Below are 25069 nucleotides of genomic sequence, written 5' to 3'. Positions count from 1 at the left end.
TATATACAACTCAAGTGCCAGTGTTATGCCGAAAAAGGCATCCCTGCTGTAGAATGCATGCCTGTCTCTAAATGACCGATTGGTAGCTGATCTGAAACGAGTTGAGCTACGATAGCACTACGGTAACTCGATAATCGATAACCCTAACCCCCAAAACACCCCTAAAAGCTCAACTCATCAGAACACCGGCATGCATTCTACGGCAGGGATGCCTTTTTCGGCATAACGCCTGCATTTGCATGTGGTATTATCTTTGGTAAGATGGGACACTCGTGCTGTGTGAAAGGCTGTCATACTAAATCACATGGTAGAAATGGCAGAAAGGCGGACCACAACATGAGATGTTTTCGGTTTCCCACTTAGAAAAGAGGATATGGACAGCAGGTAGAGGAGGTAACGAAGAGGCGTCGGGTGGCCTGGGTCGCAGGGGGTCAACACGATATCTCCCTTACTGCGTGTTTGCTCTCGGCATTTTCATAAAGGCAAGTAAGATGTTTTTTCTTTAAGTAGTATTACTGAATGTACTTTTTTGTCTTCTAAAGTAGGTATTTTTACATTGGTTAACCTACGCTGAGCAAGCTAGCCTCAATACAGAGGGTAGCAGAAATGGGTTAATCTGTTTGTGTTAAACTAGCGTTACATAGTGAATGCTTTTTAAAGACAAAAGTAAACGGCAAAACTGTAATGACACGTTTATCAATGCATGTATGTGTATATTCGCGTGCATGGATTATAAGCCACAATGCTGGGTAAGGCTGTCACTGTGTGCTGTGCCCTGACAAAACCAATGCCCAACTATAGTTTAAGTTTAGAAACATTTGCGAGTTACGGTTTCACATGATGTCTGGAAGGATTTGTATAAACTCATTATATACCGAGCCTGTATTCTGCTTGGCACTTAACTTTATTGGTCATATTTAGAATAAAATATATGTCCAGTGACATTTTTGTGGTGGTCTTGACTCTTTTCCTTCTTAAATACCTAAATTACTAGTGTGTTTTGGTAATGAAAATTGCTTGTTACTGATTACATAAAACATTACATTTTTTGTGGAGAAAAAAAACGCTGAATATGAAATATTAACTTCGTTAACCAAATGTGTTTACATCCGCGATACACTCAAAATGGCGAATGGGGGCGTGTCAGACAGTGCAGACACGTGACTAACAAACACCGATTGCTTTACAACTGAAATATTTTCAGTTGAAATATTTGATGTTTAAATGATACATTCACATTAAATCACAGCCCACAAATATTGAAGCATTATTAAATACAATGCGTTTTTATTCAGTTGGTGTAATTCAACATGCTTCATTGCATCAGCGACGTTTATGGAAGTAAATCTGTGTCATTACAATTTGAATTTTATATGTCACTGAAATTCTAACATTGAATATTTATGCATTGGAAATATGCATCGGAAATCCGATGGCCCAAATTCACATGCAAAGGTTACGAGGTTAAAAAATACAACATTTCAAAGTTGCTCCAATTCGACGGTCCGAATTCACATTCAAAAATACGAGTTATATATACGGGATACCAATTAAGGCTAAACAATCGAATCTGTTTCGCAAAACTCCAAGTGCTTACGTTTGTGGTTAACTGACAAATAAAAGCTTTTTCTGGCATACCTTCCTAATAATCTGTTAGCATGAAGGGGGCGTCTTTTTTTTTCCAGACGTGGTAACCCCAAGATTTTACTTGGTCTTGTAATTCACTAACAGTCATCCTTGGGGATTTTTTTGCGCCTATTATGATCCTCCTCACTGTAAGTGGGGGGAAAATAAACTTGGGTCCTCTTCCAGGCAGGTTAATAACAGTTCCAGTTATTGTCCACTTTTTTTATTGTTGCCCTAATAGTAGAAATGGGCATTTTAAGGCGAATACCTATTTTTTAATACCCATTCCCTGACTTATGAAGGTCAACACAATTCTCCCTCATTTGGTTTGTATGTTCTCTTACCTTTCCCATGTTGATGGATGACTAAGGGAATTTGGGCTCTGTCACCTCATGTTCGTATCCCTGTTAATCAGGAAGTCATGGATTACAGCTGGAAGGTTCATATTCACTCCACTCAACTCAAAGATGTACAATTTACAGGGAAAACATGCTTCAGTTACATTGTGTTCACTATAATTTCCAGTGATGCCAATAATTGTGGCACATGTGTTTTTGTTGAAGATAATTATTTCTTTTTTTTTCTTGGAGTAAATTTATGCTAATGAAAGGTTGGATTTTTCTCTATTTTTCAGTGTGACATGAAACTGCTTCACCAAAAGGTGGATTTTTTTCTAACCCTTTTTACAAATCTTTACAAAGGGTGCCAATAATTGTGGAGGACTCTGTAATGTGATCAATCTTCTGAATGTTACTGCTGGTATACTGCTGAATTCTCAAATCTGAAGGGCGTTGATTAATTTTCTATAACTGCACACATAGTGCCTGCCAGGCAAATCAAAGTAGTAAACCAATGCACAATTATAATCATATATTAGGCTAGACTAGACCCAGTGATTTTACTGGAGCGGCTATTGAGTAGGCCTAACATTTTGGCAACTGGGGGAGGCATATAGTATGCTGACAGTGGGGGGCTCAGTATATTTGGCTGATTGCAAGCATTATCTGTTAATCATCTTCTAATCAACTGATCGACGGGGTGACCAGCTCTGGTCAATGTTGCTAATGTAGCAATTTTTATCAACTTTTCAGGCTACCCTGGCAACTTTTTTTTTTTTAGAAAAAGCAGCTACCCGCTATTTTTTTAATTAAAAAATTTATTTTGACACTTTTAGCAACTTAAACTTATCAGTCAACAACCAGGCATGGATCTGAAGATGCGTGTTTAACGCCTGCGTCAAATCAACATGCAGACCGGTTGTTAAATGATGAGTTGGATCCCCCTCTTGCCCTTGCCATCCAAGCATCTCTTGAAGATCTGAAATACACTTTGGACCTATTAATGGTGATAATGGTGATGATCAAGACTCGACCCTTCCCTGGAATCCACATGACAGTATGCAGTATTACCACATGTAGCTATTGTTTTTTTTCCTTCCTTAGATATATGATTTTATTCAATCAGTCTGTGTAAATTTTACTTGAAAACCTGAGGATATGTAGGACGCCAGGATTTGAGATCTCAGCATCCACGTTACAGAGCTAGGTCCTTAATGACCAGTCCTCCGGCTGTCTAGTCGAGTTTATTTTTACACGATTAATCGCGTTTTCCTTCCAACGTTAATTCCAATTATACAATGGAAGCCTTTCATGTCTCCCCATAAACATTAATTATTTCCTGCCCACAGTCTTGGCTTTTGGAAAAACATGCGAAGTAGAAGAATCGTCGGCGCTACAGGAACCGCCGCAGGTGCGGCATAATTTCGGTCAGATGGACGTCGTATCTTGCGCCTCTCTCTCTGCTCAGTGTGACTTTGCAGTACACGTGTATCTCATTTAGGGTTTACTCAGGATTTCCTTTACAGAGCAGGAAAAAGGCATCCCGGGTTGGAGGTGGGGGTAGGTGGGCATGTATAGTGAAAGCGCGATACTTCGTGGGATGTAACAGATTTTAGAAAAGAAGATTTGGGTATCACAGTGGAAGCGTGGTCGAATCAGAGGCTCCTGAGACCTTTGTTTTAAGGATCCCTCCCAGTAATCTGTATGGAAGGGAAGGAGCTGTCACATTTCTCTCTGGGATGTATAAAACAACAAAATGCGGATCAACGTTTATCTTTTTATTTTTATTTTTATTTTCCACACAGGTAAGCAAATCAAATTTAGACTTGTACTTAATCCCTTTTCCGACGTAATAGCATAACCTCTCAAGTACACATATAAACAAAGAAAATGCAATATCATGGCAACAATGTACGCACTGAATCTAGGTTTCTAACCCCCTCTAAAACTTTTTAGTTTATGAGTCAAAATATAGAAGACGTTACGCTCGACATTTTAATTTTACGTTCTGGCATAACATGAAAATTAGATTTATGCTTTTGCGGGAGAAACGTAGGTACCCTTCGTGAAAAAATTAACCTTGGAATTATTTTGACAACTTCTCGTCTGCCGATGCTTTCAACAACACCCAGGAGCGACAAGTCACCCAGTCCACTTGGATGGTTAATACCTGTTTTAATGATAGACTACTGTGAGGTCGGTAACAGCTGGAAGTTAGATGGGTGCGTAGCGGCACCGTCAGTATCACAATTACAACCTTCAACAGTCAGTGTAACACAATTTTTGTAACGCGTATTTAAATATTTCTATATAAATGGTTAGTCATCATTCAATAATGTTTTTAAACATTTACTTTTAAAATGGTAAGTGGTAAAGTGTGGCAGTGAAGCTTCTTTTACAGATATCTGTTCATACTGTGAATTTGAGCTATATGTTGTCTTTAACCTGTGCTTCCACAGTTTTGACTGTATAACTTCGCTGAGGCGAAATGCTGTATTATCCTTCGATGCGTGCCCGATACAAATGGCCTTTCATACTTTAGGCCTATAATCGTGATTCATACTCAAAGTTTCCAGTTTTTTTAATTAAATAGCTACCTGAATTTATTTCAAGGTTGAAATAAATATATCTAGGTACTTCAATCCTATATCACCAAACGTTTGTATTTCATATTGTTTTTTCATCGCTTATTTTGCGTACTTAACGTCCTTTTTAACTGATCAGAATTACTTGTTACTACTTTTCGTGACTGTTAATTATTCATATCCGATAGACAGAAACGTACAATTTAAAGATTTCTTTTGTTCAAATGTATATAATTACCTTTGTTACATACAGTATCTCTTTTTTAAAAATCCGTTTTGCTTTAATTCTTTAAATGAACTGATTTAAACTGTGATGTGAAACACTGGGTAAGTTACATAGGCTTTGAATCACTTTGTACAGGTATTGATAGGAACCACATACCTACCAGTGGATGTGATCTATAGTTAACACAAAAACAACTGTATTATTTTTTCAGACTGGAAAGAGACCCGTCATTCTTCTAAGGATATGAATGAATTCTGGGGTGTGTATGCCCAGACAAACTTTGGTACACACACACAGACAATCTCTCAAGAAATTTTGGAACTTTCCAGTAAGCAGGAGAAATCACGGCATTCAGGGTCTCCTGTGCCAGATTTAGATCACAAGAGCAATATTCATCTCACCCTGGGGGTGGAAGGTCAAGGGTTGGGGTATGGCACCACCGTCACTACATTCCAGAGCACAACCCCGGCCCCCTCCCTCTGGATCGGTTCCAGTATGTCTGCAGTACCTGATAAGGAAACTGCCGTCCTCGCTCAGGAAGTGTCACACAATCACCCGGACGCGTCTGGTACTGCTCCTGGCGTTTTGTACATTAGCACCAGCTCTCTGGGCCGCTCCATGCCTGAGAGCAGCGGGCAGAGGCAGATCTCTGTAGTACCGGGCCAAACGGTCTCAGAACATCTGGTTGCTGATGTCAAGTCAGAGGTGTCACTGCTCCTGAAGTCCTCCACGCCTTCCCCCACTCTCAGTTCTGTCAGTGTACCATTCACACAGAGCCTGGGCAGCCATCTGCAGACGGCAGTCTCTGGGGCAGACTCTAGGCATGCAGGAGCTCCTCTCCTTTCCACTGTAGGGCTGCTAGAGGCCTCCTCCTCCAGAATGCTTTCAGCCATCACTGCGACTTCTCCTGGTTCGCTACCGGATGCCCTGAGCCAGCAGAGTGACAGCTATGACACTCCCACAGACCTCCCAGGGGGAAAATGTCATGTTGATATGAGCATCATCCCTTCCAGCATCACGTCCTTCCGCTCTGAAGATGGACCGGTTGAGTTTGACACCCAAAGCGTGTCACCCACTTCAGGCATACTGCCAACTGCCTCAGATGCATTCGCCGAACATTCACTCATCACTGTACCTGCAGGTAATGTTGACACAAAGGATTTCATTCAAAATGACAACAGATTGTCTGTCTTTTGGCACTTTCCTGGAATGGGGAAGTTGGAAAATGCTAAGCGGCACTCTGGTTCCCCTTTCACCATAGGGCTCTCCCAGGAACCTTCAGGAGAACCAGCCACAGGACCAGGTGCCCTTTTGGGAAGGGATTCGAGAAATGTCACCCACAAAGGGTCACCTTTGGGCTCAGTGCTTGAGGACACTACTAACATGGGATTAGGACTAAGTCACATGACTGCTGTGGGTGCCACTGGGGAAATTGAATTAAACACTATAGATGAGGCCTCTCATCCAGATGTTCCTTTGTTCTCTAGTACTGAGAGGTTGAATGCAGAAAATGTTACCTCAGAGAGAATTGGAGATACCATGCAAAGCAGACATCCTGACAGTCAATTTACAACCACTAATACTTATGTAGGACTAGATGATCAAGGAGCACATGACATTACAGACTCCAACACATTTCACTTTCAGCAAGAGACAACCGATGTAAGTAATGCTGACTTGCATCCATCTGATCCCCATACGAATCCACAACAGAGTTCTGCACAGTCACACTCCACAGCATCTCATAGAGGAACACAGCCAAATGGTAATTCCTCCATTTACAGCACCGTAAGTGGTCTGGAGGAGCTGACCACCATGGTTTCCATGTCTCCTGTATTGACCCAAAGAACTAGTGTATCTCAAAACCTAGATGGAAGGACTTTTACCAGCAGTAAAGGGGATTCTGAGAATGAAAATACCAGCCCCGAACATACTACTCGAGAATACTCTCAGAGAGTAACACCAGTACACACCCTCACAGTCAGCTCTACCGAGTCTGAAAAGATCCCACTGAGTAGGAGAGATGGGACCTCCACCTCAGTAGATCCTCCTACTTCTTCCACTTTGAAGGTGAGCAGCCCCAACTTCCTGTCACCAGGCAGCTTGCCGGTGAATCCTATGGCACCGGAAAGACTGTCCCCTTCGGTGCAAAGTGGAGTGACACCATACTGCCACAACTGTGTGACCAACCCACTGGTGACCACCAATTCCACAGTCAGCACGAGTGAACGTGCAATCAGGCATGGCCCTGTGAAGAGCACAGCAGCCCCACCTTCTACATCCCCTCCCAAGACGGCGCCAGAGGCCCTGGGGAACCCCCTGGCCACTGAGGGGGCTGTGGCCATGGGCCCTTCCTCCGTGCACACCACTGTAAGCAGGCCTGGGACAACCCTTCAATCTTCAGCTCAAACGGTCAAACAGAGAATTTTCATTGTTGAGGACCAGCCAGCCATCATCAAAGGTTAGCACTTGTTGATACCTACTTCAGACAAATCCTTTCATTTGCTCCTTAACTTGGCCCCCCATTTACAGATAATGTCTATTTTCCACTCACAACATCAGAAACTGTCTTAGTCCTACTCCTTAATCCTAGGATAACAGGTTCATGTTAAATCATCACGTAATAGCTGCATAGTGCAAGTATGTTTACAGACCTTTTCAGGTGAACTTAATGTGTAACAATGCCGTTGTAACAGGTATAATAAGCCTGGGAAAGGCTGAGTACAAAGCTCCCGTTTCAGAGCAGAAGCTGTATTGCTCTGTATTGGTCCAGGACAGGATCAACAGGACTTTGGTCCTTCCCTACTTCTTTTTCTAGCCCAGATACCTTTGCCAATGGCTCATTGCCTCCACCCGCAGAATCATGCTAACTTATTCTGCTGCCAGGAGGGCCACTGGTCACAATCTGCAATCATACTGTTCATATCCATAGCCAAGTCTGCACATGGGAAGTACCACTAAACCATAAAACTGTAATGATCCACTATACCAGTTAGACATAAGAAAAGCACTAATACATACTACTGAATAGTTATGACATGTGAAGCAGGCTATTAGGTACCATTCACCCAGTGGGATCTGAACCAGTCAGAAGTACACTACGTTAACTGTCATGTTTCTGGACGGCACGGGAACGGGAACGCGGCATGGTGCACGAAAAAGGGCTGACGACCCACTTGCGGCTCCAAGGACAAAAAGGGGATTTATTACAGAAAACAGAAAACACTACAAACGACTAACCAAAACCAAAGGGACCACGAGGGGTCAAAACTAAAACAGGGAGGAATTAACTAGACTAAATACACACAAGGAAAACTAACAAACTAGGTAAACTACACTCAAAGGAAAACCAGACATGACGCGATGAACAAGAGCTTAGACACGATGAACCAGCGGGGAACAGAACAAAGGCAGGAACTAATATACTACAAGGGGTAATGACTAACACAGGGCAGGTGAGACTGATTAACCAGGACTAGGGAAACAAGACAGGTGAAACCAATTAACTCAAAGAAACTAACAATCAGGGAAACTAAGAACTAACCAAGAATGCATATCAACACTAGGGGAGTACATAGGAATAACACAGGCAGGGGAACAAGAAACAAAACCAAAACAGATTACTAAATCAGACACCAGGGTTTAACAAGCACAAAGGAAAAAACCAGGGAGCTAAATACAAAGACAGAGGAGGTGGGATTCGAACACAAGACAAGAGGGAACTCAGGACCGAGGGGCAAACAGACAGCACATGTTAAATACATTGAGCCACGAGACCAGACAGGAGACAGGGGAGAACAAGGACTGACGTGAAGGATGGAATGACCAGCACCACCTGCTGGTCAAACGGGGAAGGGGCACGAAAGGACCACAGCGGGAGGCTGACCCTGACAGTTAACATGACCAGTCTCGAGCTTGACTAGTGATTTTGCACATTTGTGACTTCCAGAGGAAACAGCACAGCTCCTCCTGCAGGTCGTACTGGCATCTGGGCCGTTGGGGGATGAAGAGGATCATCATCTGAGAGACTTGGAGGAGGACACAGTCACAGAGGTAAAGCACAGCAGTGAGTGTGGCACTTTCTCAAAAGAGAGTAAACTAAACATCAAGGATGTGTGGCTCAGTGGGTTAAGACTTTCTGCTTGTGATCAGAGGGTTGTTGGTTCAAATCCCAGGATTGCCAGAATTATTTCTTTGTTCAGTTCATAACCCCAATTGCTCCAGAGGTCAGAGGCTTTCACAATTGCATATTGCTTTGGATAAAAGAGTCATGAATTTCCTCCCTCACTTTGCAGTTACATCCATTCTTACAGAGGGCTCCTGGCTTTCAGGCCCTGCAGCTGTCATGGACAAGGTAATTAGATTCCTCCTCTCTCTCTGTTTCAACCTGCAAGGTGCTGGCCTTGTCTGTGCATGTCGCCCTATTTCATTCTCCTCTCTGTGCCCCCCCAGCACCTCAGCTGTCGTGCAGAGCGTGGCCACGTTCGACACCAGGAGAGCCCTGCCGTGGCTGGGGGTGGCTGGGGCACCCCTCCTGCAGGTGACGGGGCTAAGTGATGCCATGATGAAGGGGCTGTATGTGAACAGCGCGAGAGTGCAGAAGATCACCGTGGGAGGTAACGGTGGCTTTTTAACATGCAGTAATGTCCTTGGGAACCCATAGCCTGTCCAGGTTTTTGCTCCCCGCCAAACAATCCACAATTTTTGCTCCCTCCCAGCTCCTATGTGAAAGCATGGACTGTCTGTGGGTCCCCGAGGACCCCTGTTATAGCATGTGGAATCAGGTGGAGCCTACAGCTGACCTCTAGTCCTTCTGCCCAGCAGGACTGCAGTCTGATCCTTGCTCCTGGCTCTTCCTATGCCCCCCCGGCTTCCGATGTGTGCCAGCCCACTCGGGCAATGCCAGCTGCACCTCGCTGTGCCACGCGGGCTATTGCAAGAATGATGGCATATGCAGCCACCACCATGGCGAGGCGCCTACGTGCCAGTGAGTGACCTAGTGCTGGGGGCAACAAGATTTTCATGGGGGCATGTGGGGAGTGGCCATGGTAAAATGAGTCAATTAGGGGAATGGCGAAGCGCTGAATAAGCGGACGATCTATAGCCACACCCCGGGAGAGTCTGGGCTTTTTTATTTTATGTTTACTTTTGTTTATATTAAAAAGGGAAATTTAAATAAAATACATGATGGTGTCCTTGGTGGGTGAGATTTGGGGAGGACACATTGGTTCATTTGGGCGGACATGGCCTAGAACAAATGCCCTTCCATGACACTGATACTGGAGTGACCATGCTGTCCTCATCACTGCCTGTGCACATGTGTGTATGCAACTCATAACATCAGGGTTTAATAACGCGGTTTGCAGTTTTACTGTGTAGTCACCCACATTTGTCAATGATGAGGAATTCACCACTATTATAATTTACTCTTAATATCATTAAATGTGAATAGCAAAGATGAAATGCTTCCAACATCAGTGTAGGCCAGAGCTATTCAAATCACGGTCCTCAAGGGCCGAGCGTTGCTGTTTTTCCAGCTTTCCTTTACTTGAGAGCCAGTTGTGAAGCCTCTGGCCAATTAGAGCCAGAAATTATTAAGCTAACTACCTGGGAGACTTGAAAACAAGGCCTGGATTTGGAATCGAGGGCCAGATTTGAATAGGGGGGCTGTAGGCCAGGGCCCGCTCGGGTGCAACAAGCTTTTATTTATGTACTTTCTCTGCCGCTGGTCTTTCTGTGCAGGTGCCCCGTTGGTGAGGACTTCTGGTTCATGGGCAGGCAGTGTGACTCGCAGATGACACGGCAGAGGCTGGTGGGCGTGTGCATTGGCGTGCTTATTGCTGTGGCCCTGCTGATGGCCGCCGTGTCCTTTCTGGTCATACGGCACTTCAAGGCCATGCTGGTCCAGGCCAAGGTGGATCAGACACGCAGCAGGTACGTTACGTCTGCTGACATGATCGCCAGAGGTGCGGATTCGAGTCACTGACTTGTGACTCAACTTGGGCTTAAGCCACAAGTTTGTGACTCGACTCAGCAAAACTGATGGAATGACTTGTACTCGACTTGGACCCGATTGGACCCTGTGACTCAAGAAGACTTGAGTCTTTGGCTGGTTTTTGCTGCAGTAACCAAACCAAAGGTAAAAGCACTGACATAGACTCAAGATAAATGACTCACAACTGAACTTGGACTCAAGTCACAAATTTGATGACTAGTGAAAAGACTTGGACTTGACTTGGACTTCGGGGTAAATGACTCGGGACTTGACTTGAACTCGCCAAGAAATGACTTGTTCCCATCCCTGGTGATGGCTTTGTGCCAGTCGGGCTGAGTGCCTCGAACAGTCATTCTCTTATGTTGCTTGATGCAAGGGCGGAGGTTTGGATTCAACATTGGCAGGGACCAAATCAGCCCCGAACCCCATGACCCCCTTAAATACACACAGTCCTCCCTACCGTGTCCGTACCGGCCATACCCAAACCTACGCCCAGCGAAGAATAAAGTTTAAACGTTCCCTGCTTACTGAGACAATGTAAAGATGCTTGTAAATATGTTGACTGGAAGTGCTCAACTTTTACTACATAATGCAGATCTTGGCTGATTTTCAAATGAGTTCTGTCAAATAACAGAAATATCTTACTACCCTGAACTTACAATAATGCATTGTTTCTCTCTTCGGTTTGTTTTGCTGTCGTGTACTATGAACTTCAGCATATATACATTTCCTTTACATCTATTTTCCAAACCACTTATCCTTTTCTGTAGCCTATCCCAGAAGCTACAGGCACAAGGTGGGGAACAACCCAGGATGGGGGATGGGGGGGGGACTTGAACTCAGGTCCCAGAGGTGTGAGGCAGTGCTAACCACTGCACCACCATGCCACCCCTTACCTTTACATCTATACTTTATTAGGATGAACAAGGCCTGTGTGTATGGACTGCATATCCTGAATAGTCTAAAGCCATGACAAATATGTCTGTAAATTACTGTTTAAACAATGGGACTGACACGTTTTCTGGTTAGCAAGCAGTTTGAAGAGATTACTGTTTATAGTTTGCTGCACTAAATACCCTTTCACGGTATGGTGACATTCACAAAAAAATGTGTTTTTACAGAAAGGCTTTTACTTGTTTACCTCTGAAATATCCTACCAGGGCAACCAGACAGCTGCAGTGGTCTCCACGGATCAGTCCAGCTGTATCAATTGTAGCATTGTTTCACGGTGGAGTAGAGTAATTGTCTGGGTGTCAGCTGAACACATCCTTTGGCGAGGCCCAGAACCGTGTTATCCTTGCATTAGGTCAGCTGATTGGCTCTGGTCAGCCTAACAGAGTCTGCTGTATTTACGGAGCGACTGAACAGATACAGAGAGAGCCAATGAAAACAAGCTGGGGGAGAAGATAGCGGAACATGGATGGAAACTGTGAAGCATGGATTGGAGGAGCTGGGTGGGGATCTGGTCACAAATCACATTTTTCACACAAAACAGCGTGAAAATAAATATTGTACCAGTATGGAGGGTGGCTGGAAAAAAACTCCTGCTGATTCATAAACAGTAATTAGAGCCAAAGAACCAGCTTATGCTCAGGTCAATTGCTTTAAAAAACAAACCTTTTAAAAGGTTGGGAAATGCTAAATTTATCATATTTATAAGAGGTGCTCAGAAACCTTGGTGGCCTTTAGCTTTCAGTGCCGATGGGGGGCTGCTGAGAGAGACACAGGCTTCCCCGCCTGAATATGCGTGTAGTTCTGAGCGTTTCACATTTGGCTCCCCCGTGTCCCGCTTCTGTCCCCGTCCCACTCACTCTTCCTGAGCTCTGCACCACCCCCCGCTTCCCGTGTCAGCTCTGTTCAGGGTCAGTCTCGGCTCGCTTTGTATCTGTGTGCATCCGGTGCGCAACGAGAGCGAAAACAGAACTCACAAATGGAAACTCTAAACCTGAAGTGGGCAGTCAGGTCCAATGTGTTGTTAAATACCTTGTATTTATAAGATAAACATTTGATTCTGATATCAGTGTACTTCAGAGACTCCATAAAGAGACACTTTTTCTGTCGAGGGGACTTTTCCATTTAGGATTATGCAGTGTCCTCACATAGTTCATCACTGGTGTCTCTAAGTGGCCCATTGTACACGTGCATGTGCCTGGTGACGGACCAGCATCCTGTCCAGAGTGCCCCCTACCTTGCGCCCCATGCTGCCTGGGACAGGCTCCAGGACCCCCCAAGACTCTGTACTTAATAAACGTTTTAGTATCATTTTGACTCGAATGTTTTGTTGTTTGGCCAAAGCAGTATTTAGAAAAAAAGCTATTTGTTCTTGTCATTTGTTCCCCAGTATTGAACTGAAGGCTCATTTATATATTACCTCTCTTCTTTGGCAGTTACAGACGTTTCAATCACTTTGATGAACTGTCGGGCAGGTTTTGGCTACGGTCTTGGCCCGGATCTGCGGATTCCCTCGACAACCCTGTTTTCAGTCACTCCGATGAACTTCTCCACCTCCGTGCATTGGACCAGACCTGCTGTTACCATGACGACACTCTGTCCATCGTGTCCACCTTCCCCGGAAGCGAAGCACAACTCAACACCATCTACGCACATGGGTGAGCAAAACTAACAAAAGTTTAGAGAGAGCTTCATATAACTTCTACACTCTGCGTAAACTTTGACACAAAAATTAATCGAGTAATTCAAAATTAATATATAAAGAATTTAAAGTCACTTTTTCCCCCCACATCAATGTTTCAATGTTAATCTAGTACAGGGGTCTCCAACTCCGGTCCTGGAGAGCTACTATCCAGTAGGTTTTCTATCCTCTCCAGGACCGGAGTTGGAGACCCCTGATCTAGTAAGTTTGGCTGTAAAATACTGCCACCTATTGGTAAATCTAGGCATGTTTGTGAGCTTTAAAAAATAAAATACAGCAGCACCACCTTGTGGTCATGACAGGGATCTGGCCTCTTCGATTTCCAGCGTAGTCATCTGGAGTATTGGAGCTCACTTATTTGAAAGCTAAAAGCTTTTTTTTTTTAAAAAAACTAAAATGCTTATTATATATCAATCCAATTTTGTTTGTATAGCACATTTTCACATTACATTGTCTCAAAGTGCTTTATCTCATCCCTGCCCAAAGACCCCAGTGCCAAAGGTGACAGCGGCAAGGAAAAACTCCCTAGAAGGAAGAAACCTTGAGAGTAACCAGACTGAAAAGGGGAATCCATCCTCTAAGGGCTGGCAGAGGAAGCCAAATGAAATAGAATTTAATTTATGTATCACTGCATGCTACCATTTCAGGACAGGACGATGCATGTGGAAAGGCAGGAATGTAAACCTGAAATTTCACTCTTTAGAGAAACACGGGAGCATAAGTGTCTTTTGGGTAATGTACTTGTCTGGCTGAACGTTGTTTTCAGTTCGCAGTATAACTGGGATGTTAGTGGCAGCAGCATCAACGATTTCATGGCCGACTCCGGCAAGGCGAGCGACATCTCTGTGTGCAGCTGGCCCGTTGAGCCCATCCAGTGGACGCCGTTTCCGTTGCTGCAGCAGCTGGGGATCCAGCGGCCGGTGAGCACTCAGCAACCCAGGTTCCCAGTTGGCATGGATTACACCACCTTTGGGGCTCGCCTGCGATTAGCGCCGGTTTCTGGTCCTTTTAAGCATTGGGTCGTTTAGTTTGTATATAATTCATAATCATGGTTTAGGTTGTAAAATTTGGCAGTTACACAGTGATGGAATATTCTGATGGAAATGTATGGAGTGGAGGAGGGACCATATTACTATCCCATTGGCTACTTCCTCCTCCTGGAATGCGAGCAGTGGTCAGGATGAGGGTAGCTCAATAGGTGGGGTTGGATTAGGATAACTGACACAAAAGACACATATGCACTCACACGTACACACTGCTGGAACTTTATTGTGGGTTATACCCGAGAGTTGAACAGCTTCGAATTCTGATGCAGAGATCAGCACAACTTTACAAACAGTAATCAGTCTGAAAGTACAATCAACAAAAGACCTAACCTACATTTTCATTACATATCAGCACTAAAATCCGAACGCAAGCAACAAAGAGGAAAAATAAAATAAAAAAATAGTTAATGACTGCATCAGTGGAAACATTCACACAATTGACAGTTTCTACCTTGTATTAGACCTTTAGTCAATTTATATCAATACAAATTAGGATTGTCCTTCAAAAAGTGCAGTTCCCCTTGATAAAAATTCTCAAACGACATCGGAAGTCTCAAAAAGCACTTCTTTTTCATTTAAGATACTTATTGTTTTCTATACATTGTTTAAACAGTACCAAAGCAATGTGCATAACAGTTATAAGTGAGCACTTCAAACTTTCCGACATCTGATTTATTAAACAAAATCCATAGGGGGACTTGAGTACAGTGAATCACAGCTAGATGCTACAACTGGCCAACATTTCAAAATACATGGCACATTTTAAAAGTGGTTTTAATTCTCTGCCACGACAAAGGATTGTTTAAAATGCACGTGCGAGTGCATGCGGACAGCCCCAGGTGACAGACGCCTGCCTTTACTCGAGGGCCGGATACACGCGAAGTACCCAGGTGTTCAGACTGCCCGTTTTGTGCGAATCTTACCAAAGCTTTAAGGGTTTGTAAAAACGACAAGACTGCAGTGCTCGTAGTTAAAAGGTAAATTGCTCTAGCCTAATGAGAAACAGCAGGGAGCATTTAAAATGGGGATATTTTTAAAAAATAGTAAATATGCCAGGCCAGAAATTTCCTTCACTTAGGCCCGGCAATAGAAAACTGCAGAGCAGCGATGGGGATTGTACATTGCTCGTTTTATTTTTCTCACAGTAGCTATTTGTAGATGATCATTTCAAGCATAAACATTGTCCAGCTTTCATGAAAGAACCAATCCCTTTCGGCCCACTCCTCTATTTTGGCATGAGACCCCCGCAAGATCAATATCGTCTAACATCAGACAGTTCTACGTAGGTGAACGATAAAGCTGACGGGACCAGAAGGCGAGAAGGGGAGGGAGGGAGGGCAGCCGGATGCCCCAATCCCATGATTCACTTCGATTGAACACATAAGCACTTGGGAGCAGGGAAAATATGTACACGCCTATGTCCGCAAAGCAGCGCGGCTGAGTCACGGCTGGAGTTCTGTGACACAAAGGAGAAGAATCCTAACCTCAAGGAGGGAAATGGCCGCTACACCAGGAAGTAAACTCCAAAAATGAAAACACTGAGGCTACCTGTAAAGTATCACTAAGCGAGAGTATTCATAGAGTCGTGCAAGTAGTAGAGAGATGCAGTTATAATGCCTCGGAGCATCAGTGTCTGCTTGTGTCTTCCAGACTAAGACATCCCGGCCTCGCTCCTACTGCGAGGGAATGGAGCTGGTGGACATGGAGAAAACCTGGACTGAGCACCACCACAGCTAAGAAACCAGAGTACAGAATAAACTGAACGACAGCCATCAACATGGAGCCGGCGATCCAAAAACCTCCAGCATCGCTCCCATCTGATCAGGAACTACATGCAACCCAGTTACAGCCCGTCTGATCTATTTTTTATTTTTATATATTATATATATATAAAAATAAAAAAAAATACATACACACACACACCAAGTGCAAATCCAAGGGTTTTCATTTCAGCATTTTGTTTTATATATATATATATATTCTAAGAATAAACCTGGTTTATATGTTCCACTTAACATTTGCTAAAAGTAAGAAACAAGTTCTGGAGCTGGAGAATCTTTTGATCGATTCATATTTGGTAGAGCGTGTTCTTTATGGTTCTATACTGGCATGCCACTGTTCAGGGTAATACTCAAGGTTCTGTAAAATGCTTTTCAAATATGGATAAAGGAAAAAAAAATATATATATAAATTAAGGTCCGTGGCACAGCCTAATGCTGAAGTCTTTGAAGCTTTTTTTTTTTTTAAATTGTGCATCATTGTAGAAACTAAACAATCAATATGGTTTGTATATATACACACATATGCACATTGTTTCTGCACATTTGCAAACTACCAGAAAGATTACATTCACCACTCTTCTAGCCTTCCAGAGCCCCAATTAGAGGCTCTGCGTTTTAAAAGACAAACCGACGACGACGAAACAACCTCAACAACGTCAACAACAAACATGTACTGAGCAGCCAAAAATATGTCAGGATTTATTACTGTGGAGGAACTTCAGATGTGAATAACCAAACTGTACACGTTACAATCACAATCTGTAAACAGGTAAAAGCCACTTGACGTGTTGCATCTTCAGACAATTTGAATCAAGGCAATGAAATGTGGGTGACTTTTGCACTGTTAAAATGTCAACCTTGATGAACAAACAAGATTTATTTTTTTGTTTAAACACCATTGTGGCAAAGAGTCTTGCAAATAACATATTCGCAATCAAATATTTAAAACATTTCTTATAAACAAAAGGTGATTCTGTAAGCCATGTCTCTGGTTACAGTATGCATAGTTACTGATTTCGGCGTTTTCGTAAAGTACAACAATTAAGTCCGAGAGTCACAAAGAGCAAAACATCGAGCCACTCGATAATGGGAATAAAGGGAAGGAACGATAGAAATTTAGCGATTCGGCAAAACAACCTCCTCCACTCGCTAATAAGAGACAGCATTTCCGAAAGCAACATGTAGAATATCTCCAGCTTAAAGCAGTTATTTGGCAGAGAAAAACTTACAGAGCTATAAGTAGTTTCAGTGCTAAAAGTTGGATTTTTCTACAAGGAGTCTGTATGCGGGGGATCTGGAGAAGTTTCCTGAGAACCATGCTCGTTATCTAGCAGACGAGAGGAATAGAAAAATGGCCAAACACTGATCAGTATTCCCAGAGATAGAAAGCTTTGTCATTTTTCTCTTTTTGCTTTTTTCCAACTTTTGTTTTTTTTTTTGTTTTTTGTTTTTTTGTAATTTTTATATATATTTTTTATTTTAAAATGGAGTAAACACTTTTCCTCGAAAAAAAAAAAAGTCTGTAAACAAGAGGGCACAGTGTGACCTCCCCAAAACAAAACTGAAAGCCTATTTGAAAGTGCTGTTCCCCTGACTTGCAGGTCAGGCTTGCAAGTCACAGCTGTGGCTACAATTTTTTAAAATTTTATTCTTTTTCTTTTATACACTGCAGAGCTAAATTCTTTAGTTTTAAACACGACAACTGGTGCAATACTTTTTTATATTGTCAAATAATCCTAAGTCAGCATCTATATGTTGATGTTGAACTCCACAATACCACAATAAGGTAGGCGTACATCGAGGCATAGTAGAGCACACACTTAAGAACATCCTTGAGTAAACAACTACACTGGAACTGCCGGTTCCCTCGATATTGCAGATTATACTGAGAAAAAACGACATTCAGTGCAAAGTTAAAAGCTCATACTCCAACATTGTCAGCAAAAACGAACGCAAATTATAACTATGGAATTCAAATAAACACTATGGATGAACGAATGAGCTCATCTGAAACATCTTTTTCCATACAAGTAGCACTACCTGGAAGTGTAAATATCTGCTTTCACATTATAATATTGGCCTTGCATGATTCAAGTATTCAAACTGATATGTTTTGGGCTAAAAGAAAGTGGAAAACAGGGTGACCCCATCTTTCATAGCTGGGAAAGAGTAAAACTAGTGCCGTTTGTTACTACTATTATTTATTATTATTATTATTATTATTCCACACTGAGGTCAGTCTAGGTCAGAAGGTGATAGATGGTCTACATGGTATCCCCACCTCCAGTCAGGTGGTCGACGGGGAGGAAGGAGCTGATGGGGGATGGGCTGCTGATTCCCCGGCTCTCGCTACCACCGGAGGTCCCCCACAGGCTAGTGGAATAGTTAGGGGCACCCCAGAGGGAGGTGCCGTGTGGCTCTCCCCCGCCAGCCCCTGTCAGCCCAGCACCGTTCCAGTGGTTCGGCTCGTTGCGGTTGGGGAAAGGGTGAGGACTCTCCACTGATCCGATCCGGTTCTGAGAAGCGCCCAGGGCCTGCCAGTTCGGTGAGGGGGCCATGGACTGACCTTGTGCAAAGAAACGGCTAATTTCCTCTTCACTAGCGAACTCAGCGAGAATAGTAGTGTTCCCTAAAACGCACCTGAGGAGGGAAGACGTGGGTTAAGGGCACAGCCAAACAGCACCCAACACACTCGCTAAATATGCTCACGTTCATTAAACCCCAAGAAGCTTCTCGCATGTCCATTCATTGCTAATTGGCTCATGTTGAACACCATTGTACACTTTTTCTTGGGTTCGAGGACCTGTCAAGATTGGCTGTGAAAGTTTGATGCCCCTGACGGAGTCATGTACTCACATGTGCAGAGATTTCTGTGCCTTGACCGCCTCCTCCTTCGAACTGTAGCAGACGACAGCGTTGCCGTGGGGCAGATTCAAGTGGAATGTTATCAGTGGACCATGCTGCAAGCACAGGGTCCGTAGGGTGGAGCCGTCAATCTGGGGAGGAGGACGAGAATGGGACAGGGATCGTCTCCACAGTGCTGAACGACATTCACTTGCCGGCATACGGCACACGAATCCAGTCTTCAAACAAACGCAGAAGTTACTGACCTGAGGTGTGAGATTTTTGAGAACAAGCCAGTTAGTTGTTCTCCCTGAGCTGTTGTCGCCCCAACTGGAACCTGTATGAGAGATATTGGACAACCTTAGACTGAGTCAGCGCCTTGGAATTACGCATTCAAAATGCCCTGTGACAGTAATGTTCCAAACTTAATGAGCTAACTGGTTATTTGGAAGCTTGTAACCCAGAGTTGGCACATATTGCCATTTAATGGGTAGCAAATGGAGCCATATCAAAACTCACATCAAAGCTCAAACAATCAGAATGAATTTCAAACCTACTTATTCTTCCAGTAAAGATGCCATAGACTAAAAATCAGACTTTACCTTGGCATCGTTGAAAAAAAAGGAGAGTTTACTACACAGAAATGACATACTGTGAATCTCAAACTGTTGTTCCCTCTTTCAAATATAAATTCCCGAATATGTAAAAGGAAGCTAATTGGGCAGTTTCAAAATTCCTTCTTGCACTTACCGACTTTAACAGTTCAGCAAGTATTGTGAAGAATGAAGCAGAGGACAACACGAAAATGGCAGGCTGTATGCATAAGGGTGCCGTTTGAGGCTATGATGGGGATGTTGGCACTTTTCATACCTTTCTCATGGAATAGAACTGTCAAAAGGCATGGTTGATGTTCATCGTTAACAGGTAAGTCAGGAGTATATTTCTTAAACGCTCCCGTTAGCAACATGGCTGGAATCGCTCAGTTGCAGGTTCGCTCAGTTGCACGGTTCTAACTATGCAATGTTGCAAGTTTTTGGGAAACTGTGCCCCAGTTTAGCAGGTGAGTAGTAAACATTACAAGGTATGTCCCGTAGCGTACTTTTGGTTAGCTAAACAAATATCTAATCAAATCGATATTTGAAAGCAGAACTTCAAATTTATAAGCTGCACCTCTTGCTGTTTGGAGTTCTTAATAAAACATGCATGATAAAGCTAGAATCGTTATATCATTTTTCAAGAGATGAGTGATAATTTCAGTGTTCTTACAGTGTTGAGAAAGTTATGACTATGCTAGCATTGTGCCTATGCTGAAGTGGCACAATTACAATTACGCGCGGCAAATTGTTCAAGGAAACATTAAATGACAAATTACCACTTCACTCATATTCTTTGTGCAACTGGCTGCCCATCAGTATTTGATTCCTCCTCTGATACAGGCTCAAACATATATGGATGGATGCCTAATCACCCCATGTTTCACCTCACCTGTAGTGATCTATGTTGGTTCTGTCTGAGTCATTGCAGTGTCTCATTGCAAACCAGCCAATATGTTCATAGCAGAGCTCATGAACATATTAATGAGCCAATCAAATAAGGGAAACAGCGTGTTTCATTGTAGGGCCAAACTAGAAGGTTGTAAATGGGATTGTAAAACCATTTCTGGAATTTTTCGACCAAACCAAGTTCACATAACTTCCATGAAGACACCAGAGAACAAAGAAAGAAAAAAAAGCGTTCTATGGCACCTTTCAAAGAGACCTCGTTTCCACCAACACGGAGCTGGAGCTGGTGCTGCTGCCAGTGCTGGGTTGGATCTTGCTTGAACCAGCCTGTTTCTCCCCAGGTTTCATATGAACTGCATTATTCTGTATTTATTCTGATCTGTTTCAGCTTTTTTGAAGTTTTTATACATTTGCCAAACTGAAAAAATGGGCCTAAAGTTTCATAGTTCTCAGAGTATGACTCATTGCACATTGCACTTTTGTGTGCATAAAGGCTGCATTTCTCCCCAGTCTTTGTGTGAGAATTTATTCTCGTTTGCTGTTTAACCACTGTCCTTTGAAGGGTCGCAAAATAAGAAAGTCTTATAAAAAAGCTAAAAATTGAACTTTGCTGTCTGCATCATGAACTCTACACCACCTGGACATGACAATTTTTTATTTTATTTGACCTGCAACATGTTTATAATGTATTACATCTGGCCAGCAGATCAATCTCTCATTTACCAAAGAATATATTTTTTTAATTATGCAACGTTATTCAGATAATAAGCTGGCAAGTTGTTTTGCTGCCGGCACCAAAAACTATATCTGTTATGGATTAAATTTTCTGGGTATGTGGAAGGTTGGGATGCGACAGCCCATCCCCACTTTTGCTGACATTACGGTTCCATATTCGTAAACCAAATTTTCTGTGCTTCCCTGCTGGAGCAAAGTTTTTTTTGCAGTGGAAACGCGCGGAACCAGTTCTGGATTGGGGAAAAAAGCACGGCACCATATCAGTGGAAACGAGGTACCTGATTATCAAGTATGACAGAAAATTTCTGCTAATCAAACACCAAAATCTAGCAGAGAGCCTACAGGCTTCTGAGGTGTTGCACTCAGCACATTCCGGAGCCCCTAGAACCCACCACCTAATCAGGAGCCAAGCACTCACCAAGAGTGAATCTGGAATCAGAGCCGCCCCAACATCCCAGCCTCATTGAACTGTCCCAGGATGGGGGGGGCTTCTGGCCCGTCAGGCCAGGGGGCGGGCGGGACGGAGCGCTGAGTCCCTTCGGCGGCAGGGGAACCTTCCACAGCTCATGAGCCAAGGAGGTGTTGGTGACTGTACCAGGAGACCATGTGTATTTAGAGTCACTATTTCTGGCTATCATGTGGGGAGAATAAGACAAGTGAATGAGTACTGTTACGAGGGAGTGGCGGCAGCACTGGAGCGGGGGGTCTTTCCCTGCGGGGACAGGGACGTCTGCAGCGGGGAGACGCACCTGAAGTGCTTTGTGCTGTACTGTTGAGGGAACCACTGTAGTTGGAGGCACGAATGGACCAGGCACTAGTTGAAGGCAGCGAGGTGTTCAGAGATGAGGTTGACCCTGTGGAATTAGCAGTTTACTTTTAGAGGTTCAGATTCTATACTGGGCACATTCCGAATAGCGTTACTACACATTTCTTACTTTGAGTAGTCAAAGCTACCACGTTACCATTGACAAAAAATTACCCAGAAGCACCTGGGAGGTTTGCAAGCACGTTAAGTGGAGATGAGCAAGCCAGAGCAAGAAACCAAAAAGAGCCAGTTTGCCCCAGGGGGTGTTATTTTACGTTTATTACACAGGTGTGAAGTCTCCCCTTTGTCAATTATATCACAGATCATCCTGGGCTTTATTCCAAATAAAATGTTCAAAAAACATTTCGTGATTAAGTACTATAACTATAACAATGAGAAAGGAAAGCCAGAATGCCAAGAACAACACAGCTAAAACCTATGGCCTGAACTTGTCCTGCCAGTGACAAGGCGTATAAAATAAACCCAGTCAGATGGATGCTTAAACCATCACTCTTTGTACAGGACCCTAATCTAAAACTTTGCACGTGTATGCATTTAAAAAGGAAGTGGAGGGGTCTTACCATTATTTCTGTCCCTGAGGTGATCAACATCCCGGACAGTATTGATAGACAGGTTATTAATCACACTGCCAGGGGTCACGTACGGGTCAGTTTCTGGGTCAATGTTCGGGTATCCTTTCCAAGGCTCACCAGGCCGAAATTCTGAAGTGGAGAAATTCCACATCACACACTGTAGCTGCACACAGAAAAGAACTTCCAAACAGATCAAGGAGGGCACTTTAACACACTGCCTCAAGAACTAAACACTAGCTGGAACCAATCTGTCCTTACAACTGATGCCATTAATTCGCCACGACATCGCGAAACCAGGAACTGATTCTATTAAAATTTAAAACGAGAACAGCCAATCATGACCCTCGCTGAACACTGGATGGTTCAGACTAGTTCTAATCATTAATTAAGCAAAACTGTCCCACCCAATGGAGGAGAAGAGGAAGCAGGCAGCGGGGGAGATAGGCTTACCTGGGGGCCAGTTCACGTTGTTGGAGCCATGAGGCGATTTGGCACGGCTGGGCCAACCATCACCCACAGGCCCGTGGGGGCTGACAGGGGAGTCACTGGGGTTCATGAAGTCGTATGGACTGAAGGGGGAGTCTTCGAGCCTCAGCCCAGAAGAAATAGCACCTGTGTTTCATACAAAGACAAACGGCTCCTGTCACGTCAAGTTGCTGGATCGCCAAAGCTAACAGGAGTCCCTATAGCCCATTGGGATATGAGAATTACCACCACATGTCGCTATAGGAACCTCAGTCTCAATGCACAGTAAGAACCAATCTAAGACTGACTCATTCATCCTTGTTCAATAGTCTGTTATAGGATCTGTCCGTAACTTTAATCTTAGTCCGTAATCTTGAATGAAAAAATAAGTAAACAAATGTACTGACAATGCATTAGACTCATTCAGTGGCCTACCGGGTTTGCTGGAGTTCTGATCTAGAGGTGAGTTGAGGGGAATATCCAAGGCAGTCCATTTCTTTAGCCGGGACTGTGGCTCTTTGTAATTAATACTGACAATATCCAGATTGTTTACATTCAAGTTTGAGTTTAAGCCTGGAGAGAGAGAGATGGAGGATTTTTGTAACACAATGTCGAGAGAGCCAGCAAGAAACAGACATCAGGTATGTGGATTCTGCCATGTGAGTGCCTTAGGAGACAAGTCCAGCATCCAGTTAAGTCTACATCAATACAACAGATTAAAATGAAATCCAGTCCCTGTAGGGTTGAAAACGATACCACTGACACCAATCTGCTGTGACCAATGATGCATTTTCAGGAATAACACATTGGAGAGCAGTCAATGACGAACTGAAACTTTAAACGAGAGTGTGGCAGATTTATATCCCTCTAATGCATACACGGGCAGTGATGGTATTTTTGTACTAAACTCATGGAAGGTCTGTTCGAAATCAAGACTACAGAATTAAAGAAATAAATCTTTCATATGATGCGCATCCATTTTAATTCCAAATACTGATCTAAAAGTGAATCAGTATGAGCATTTTCAGTCACCACAGCAACAGAATGCATCCTCTAAATTTAAGAGCATACCTTCCGACATACCAATGAAGGCATTGAAAAGCCTTTGGGTACATTTTCGTTTATGCTAATACCAGAAAAATCCACAGGTGCACCACGCACATCCAAGGCAAAATCTTTGATGTGGTACATTAAGCAGATTTTATAGCGTGCATTCAGAAGTGGGGGAACCCAAGAAATGCAGTCCGCATGATTTCATGCTTCGACACAACGCCCACTGATTAGCGCTTAGCGGTATCCCAGCACCGGGGAGGAGCTGTCAGCCCACTCAACAAGATAGACGAGTAAAAAATGTATTCACCTCTTGCAGTGTCTGTTTCATGGCTTGGGAACGTCCTCCCTGACTGAGGGTGTACAGGCGAGCCCGGTGCGGCACGGCCATCGCTCACGGGGGGAATAAGGAGGCTATGACCGTGATTACTGGCTGGCATGTCCGCAGCAGCCATGGTGGGAGGCTTCACAGCCTGGCCCGAGTTAGGATGGGGGAGAAACCCACCTAAAGGGAAGCTGCCGAATGAGCCAAGGCCGCTCTGCTCTTTCTGCAGGTCTGGGATGTTTTGGGGCATGAGGTTCTCTAGGTAAGACTTGAGGCCTGACTGAGGCAGAACAGGCGGCTGCGGGGAGGCCTGCTGCTTCAGCATGGAAGGATCGAGGAGGCGAGGCGGCTGCATCATCTGTTGCATGGAGCCCAGTGGTCGGCCCTGCGAAACAGCGAAAGGGGCTTCAGTGGGCAAAGCAGCCCAACAGCTAGGAATAGAACCACAGAGGTGAAGGAATAGCAGAATTTTGGTAAAACTGCCCCAATGTTTGGGCTAC

At 43.8% G+C, this 25069-nt stretch overlaps 2 protein-coding genes across 6 annotated transcripts in view; one reads left to right on the top strand and one right to left on the bottom strand.

Moving 5' to 3' along the window:
* Nucleotides 1-3406: 3406 nt before the first annotated feature.
* LOC111845560 (uncharacterized) lies at nucleotides 3407-18170 on the top strand. Of its 2 annotated transcripts, none has more exons than XM_023815064.2 (11): nucleotides 3407-3769; nucleotides 4987-5916; nucleotides 6037-7236; nucleotides 8725-8828; nucleotides 9071-9129; nucleotides 9228-9391; nucleotides 9600-9762; nucleotides 10518-10709; nucleotides 13197-13379; nucleotides 14190-14343; nucleotides 16120-18170. In XM_023815064.2, exons 1-11 carry the CDS (start codon nucleotides 3721-3723, stop codon nucleotides 16204-16206), a joined length of 3285 nt encoding a protein of 1094 aa, XP_023670832.2. In that variant the 5' UTR covers nucleotides 3407-3720; the 3' UTR covers nucleotides 16207-18170. The 2 variants fall into 2 exon arrangements, with proteins under 2 accessions (XP_023670832.2, XP_023670831.2); XM_023815063.2 differs by having other exon boundaries at nucleotides 13158-13379.
* Nucleotides 14673-25069, bottom strand: part of LOC111845559 (trinucleotide repeat containing adaptor 6A) — a 37510-nt gene continuing 27113 nt past the window's right edge. For 2 of the 4 annotated variants that reach the window (XM_023815062.2, XM_072712530.1), the window contains 9 exons: nucleotides 24555-24954; nucleotides 23630-23767; nucleotides 23180-23341; nucleotides 22718-22858; nucleotides 22081-22185; nucleotides 21750-21962; nucleotides 19361-19431; nucleotides 19107-19246; nucleotides 14673-18890 (listed from right to left, as the gene is read on the bottom strand). In XM_023815062.2, coding sequence (XP_023670830.2) covers nucleotides 18515-18890; nucleotides 19107-19246; nucleotides 19361-19431; nucleotides 21750-21962; nucleotides 22081-22185; nucleotides 22718-22858; nucleotides 23180-23341; nucleotides 23630-23767; nucleotides 24555-24954 — 1746 coding nt within the window. In that variant the 3' untranslated portion in view covers nucleotides 14673-18514. The remainder of the gene's footprint in view (nucleotides 18891-19106; nucleotides 19247-19360; nucleotides 19432-21749; nucleotides 21963-22080; nucleotides 22186-22717; nucleotides 22859-23179; nucleotides 23342-23629; nucleotides 23768-24554; nucleotides 24955-25069) is intronic. The other 2 variants (XM_072712529.1, XM_072712531.1) reach the window with 2 other exon arrangements.

The sequence above is a fragment of the Paramormyrops kingsleyae genome, chromosome 5, assembly GCF_048594095.1.
Source record: "Paramormyrops kingsleyae isolate MSU_618 chromosome 5, PKINGS_0.4, whole genome shotgun sequence".
NCBI classification, from domain to species: domain Eukaryota; kingdom Metazoa; phylum Chordata; class Actinopteri; order Osteoglossiformes; family Mormyridae; genus Paramormyrops; species Paramormyrops kingsleyae.
This window is presented reverse-complemented; position numbering and strand designations above follow the sequence as displayed.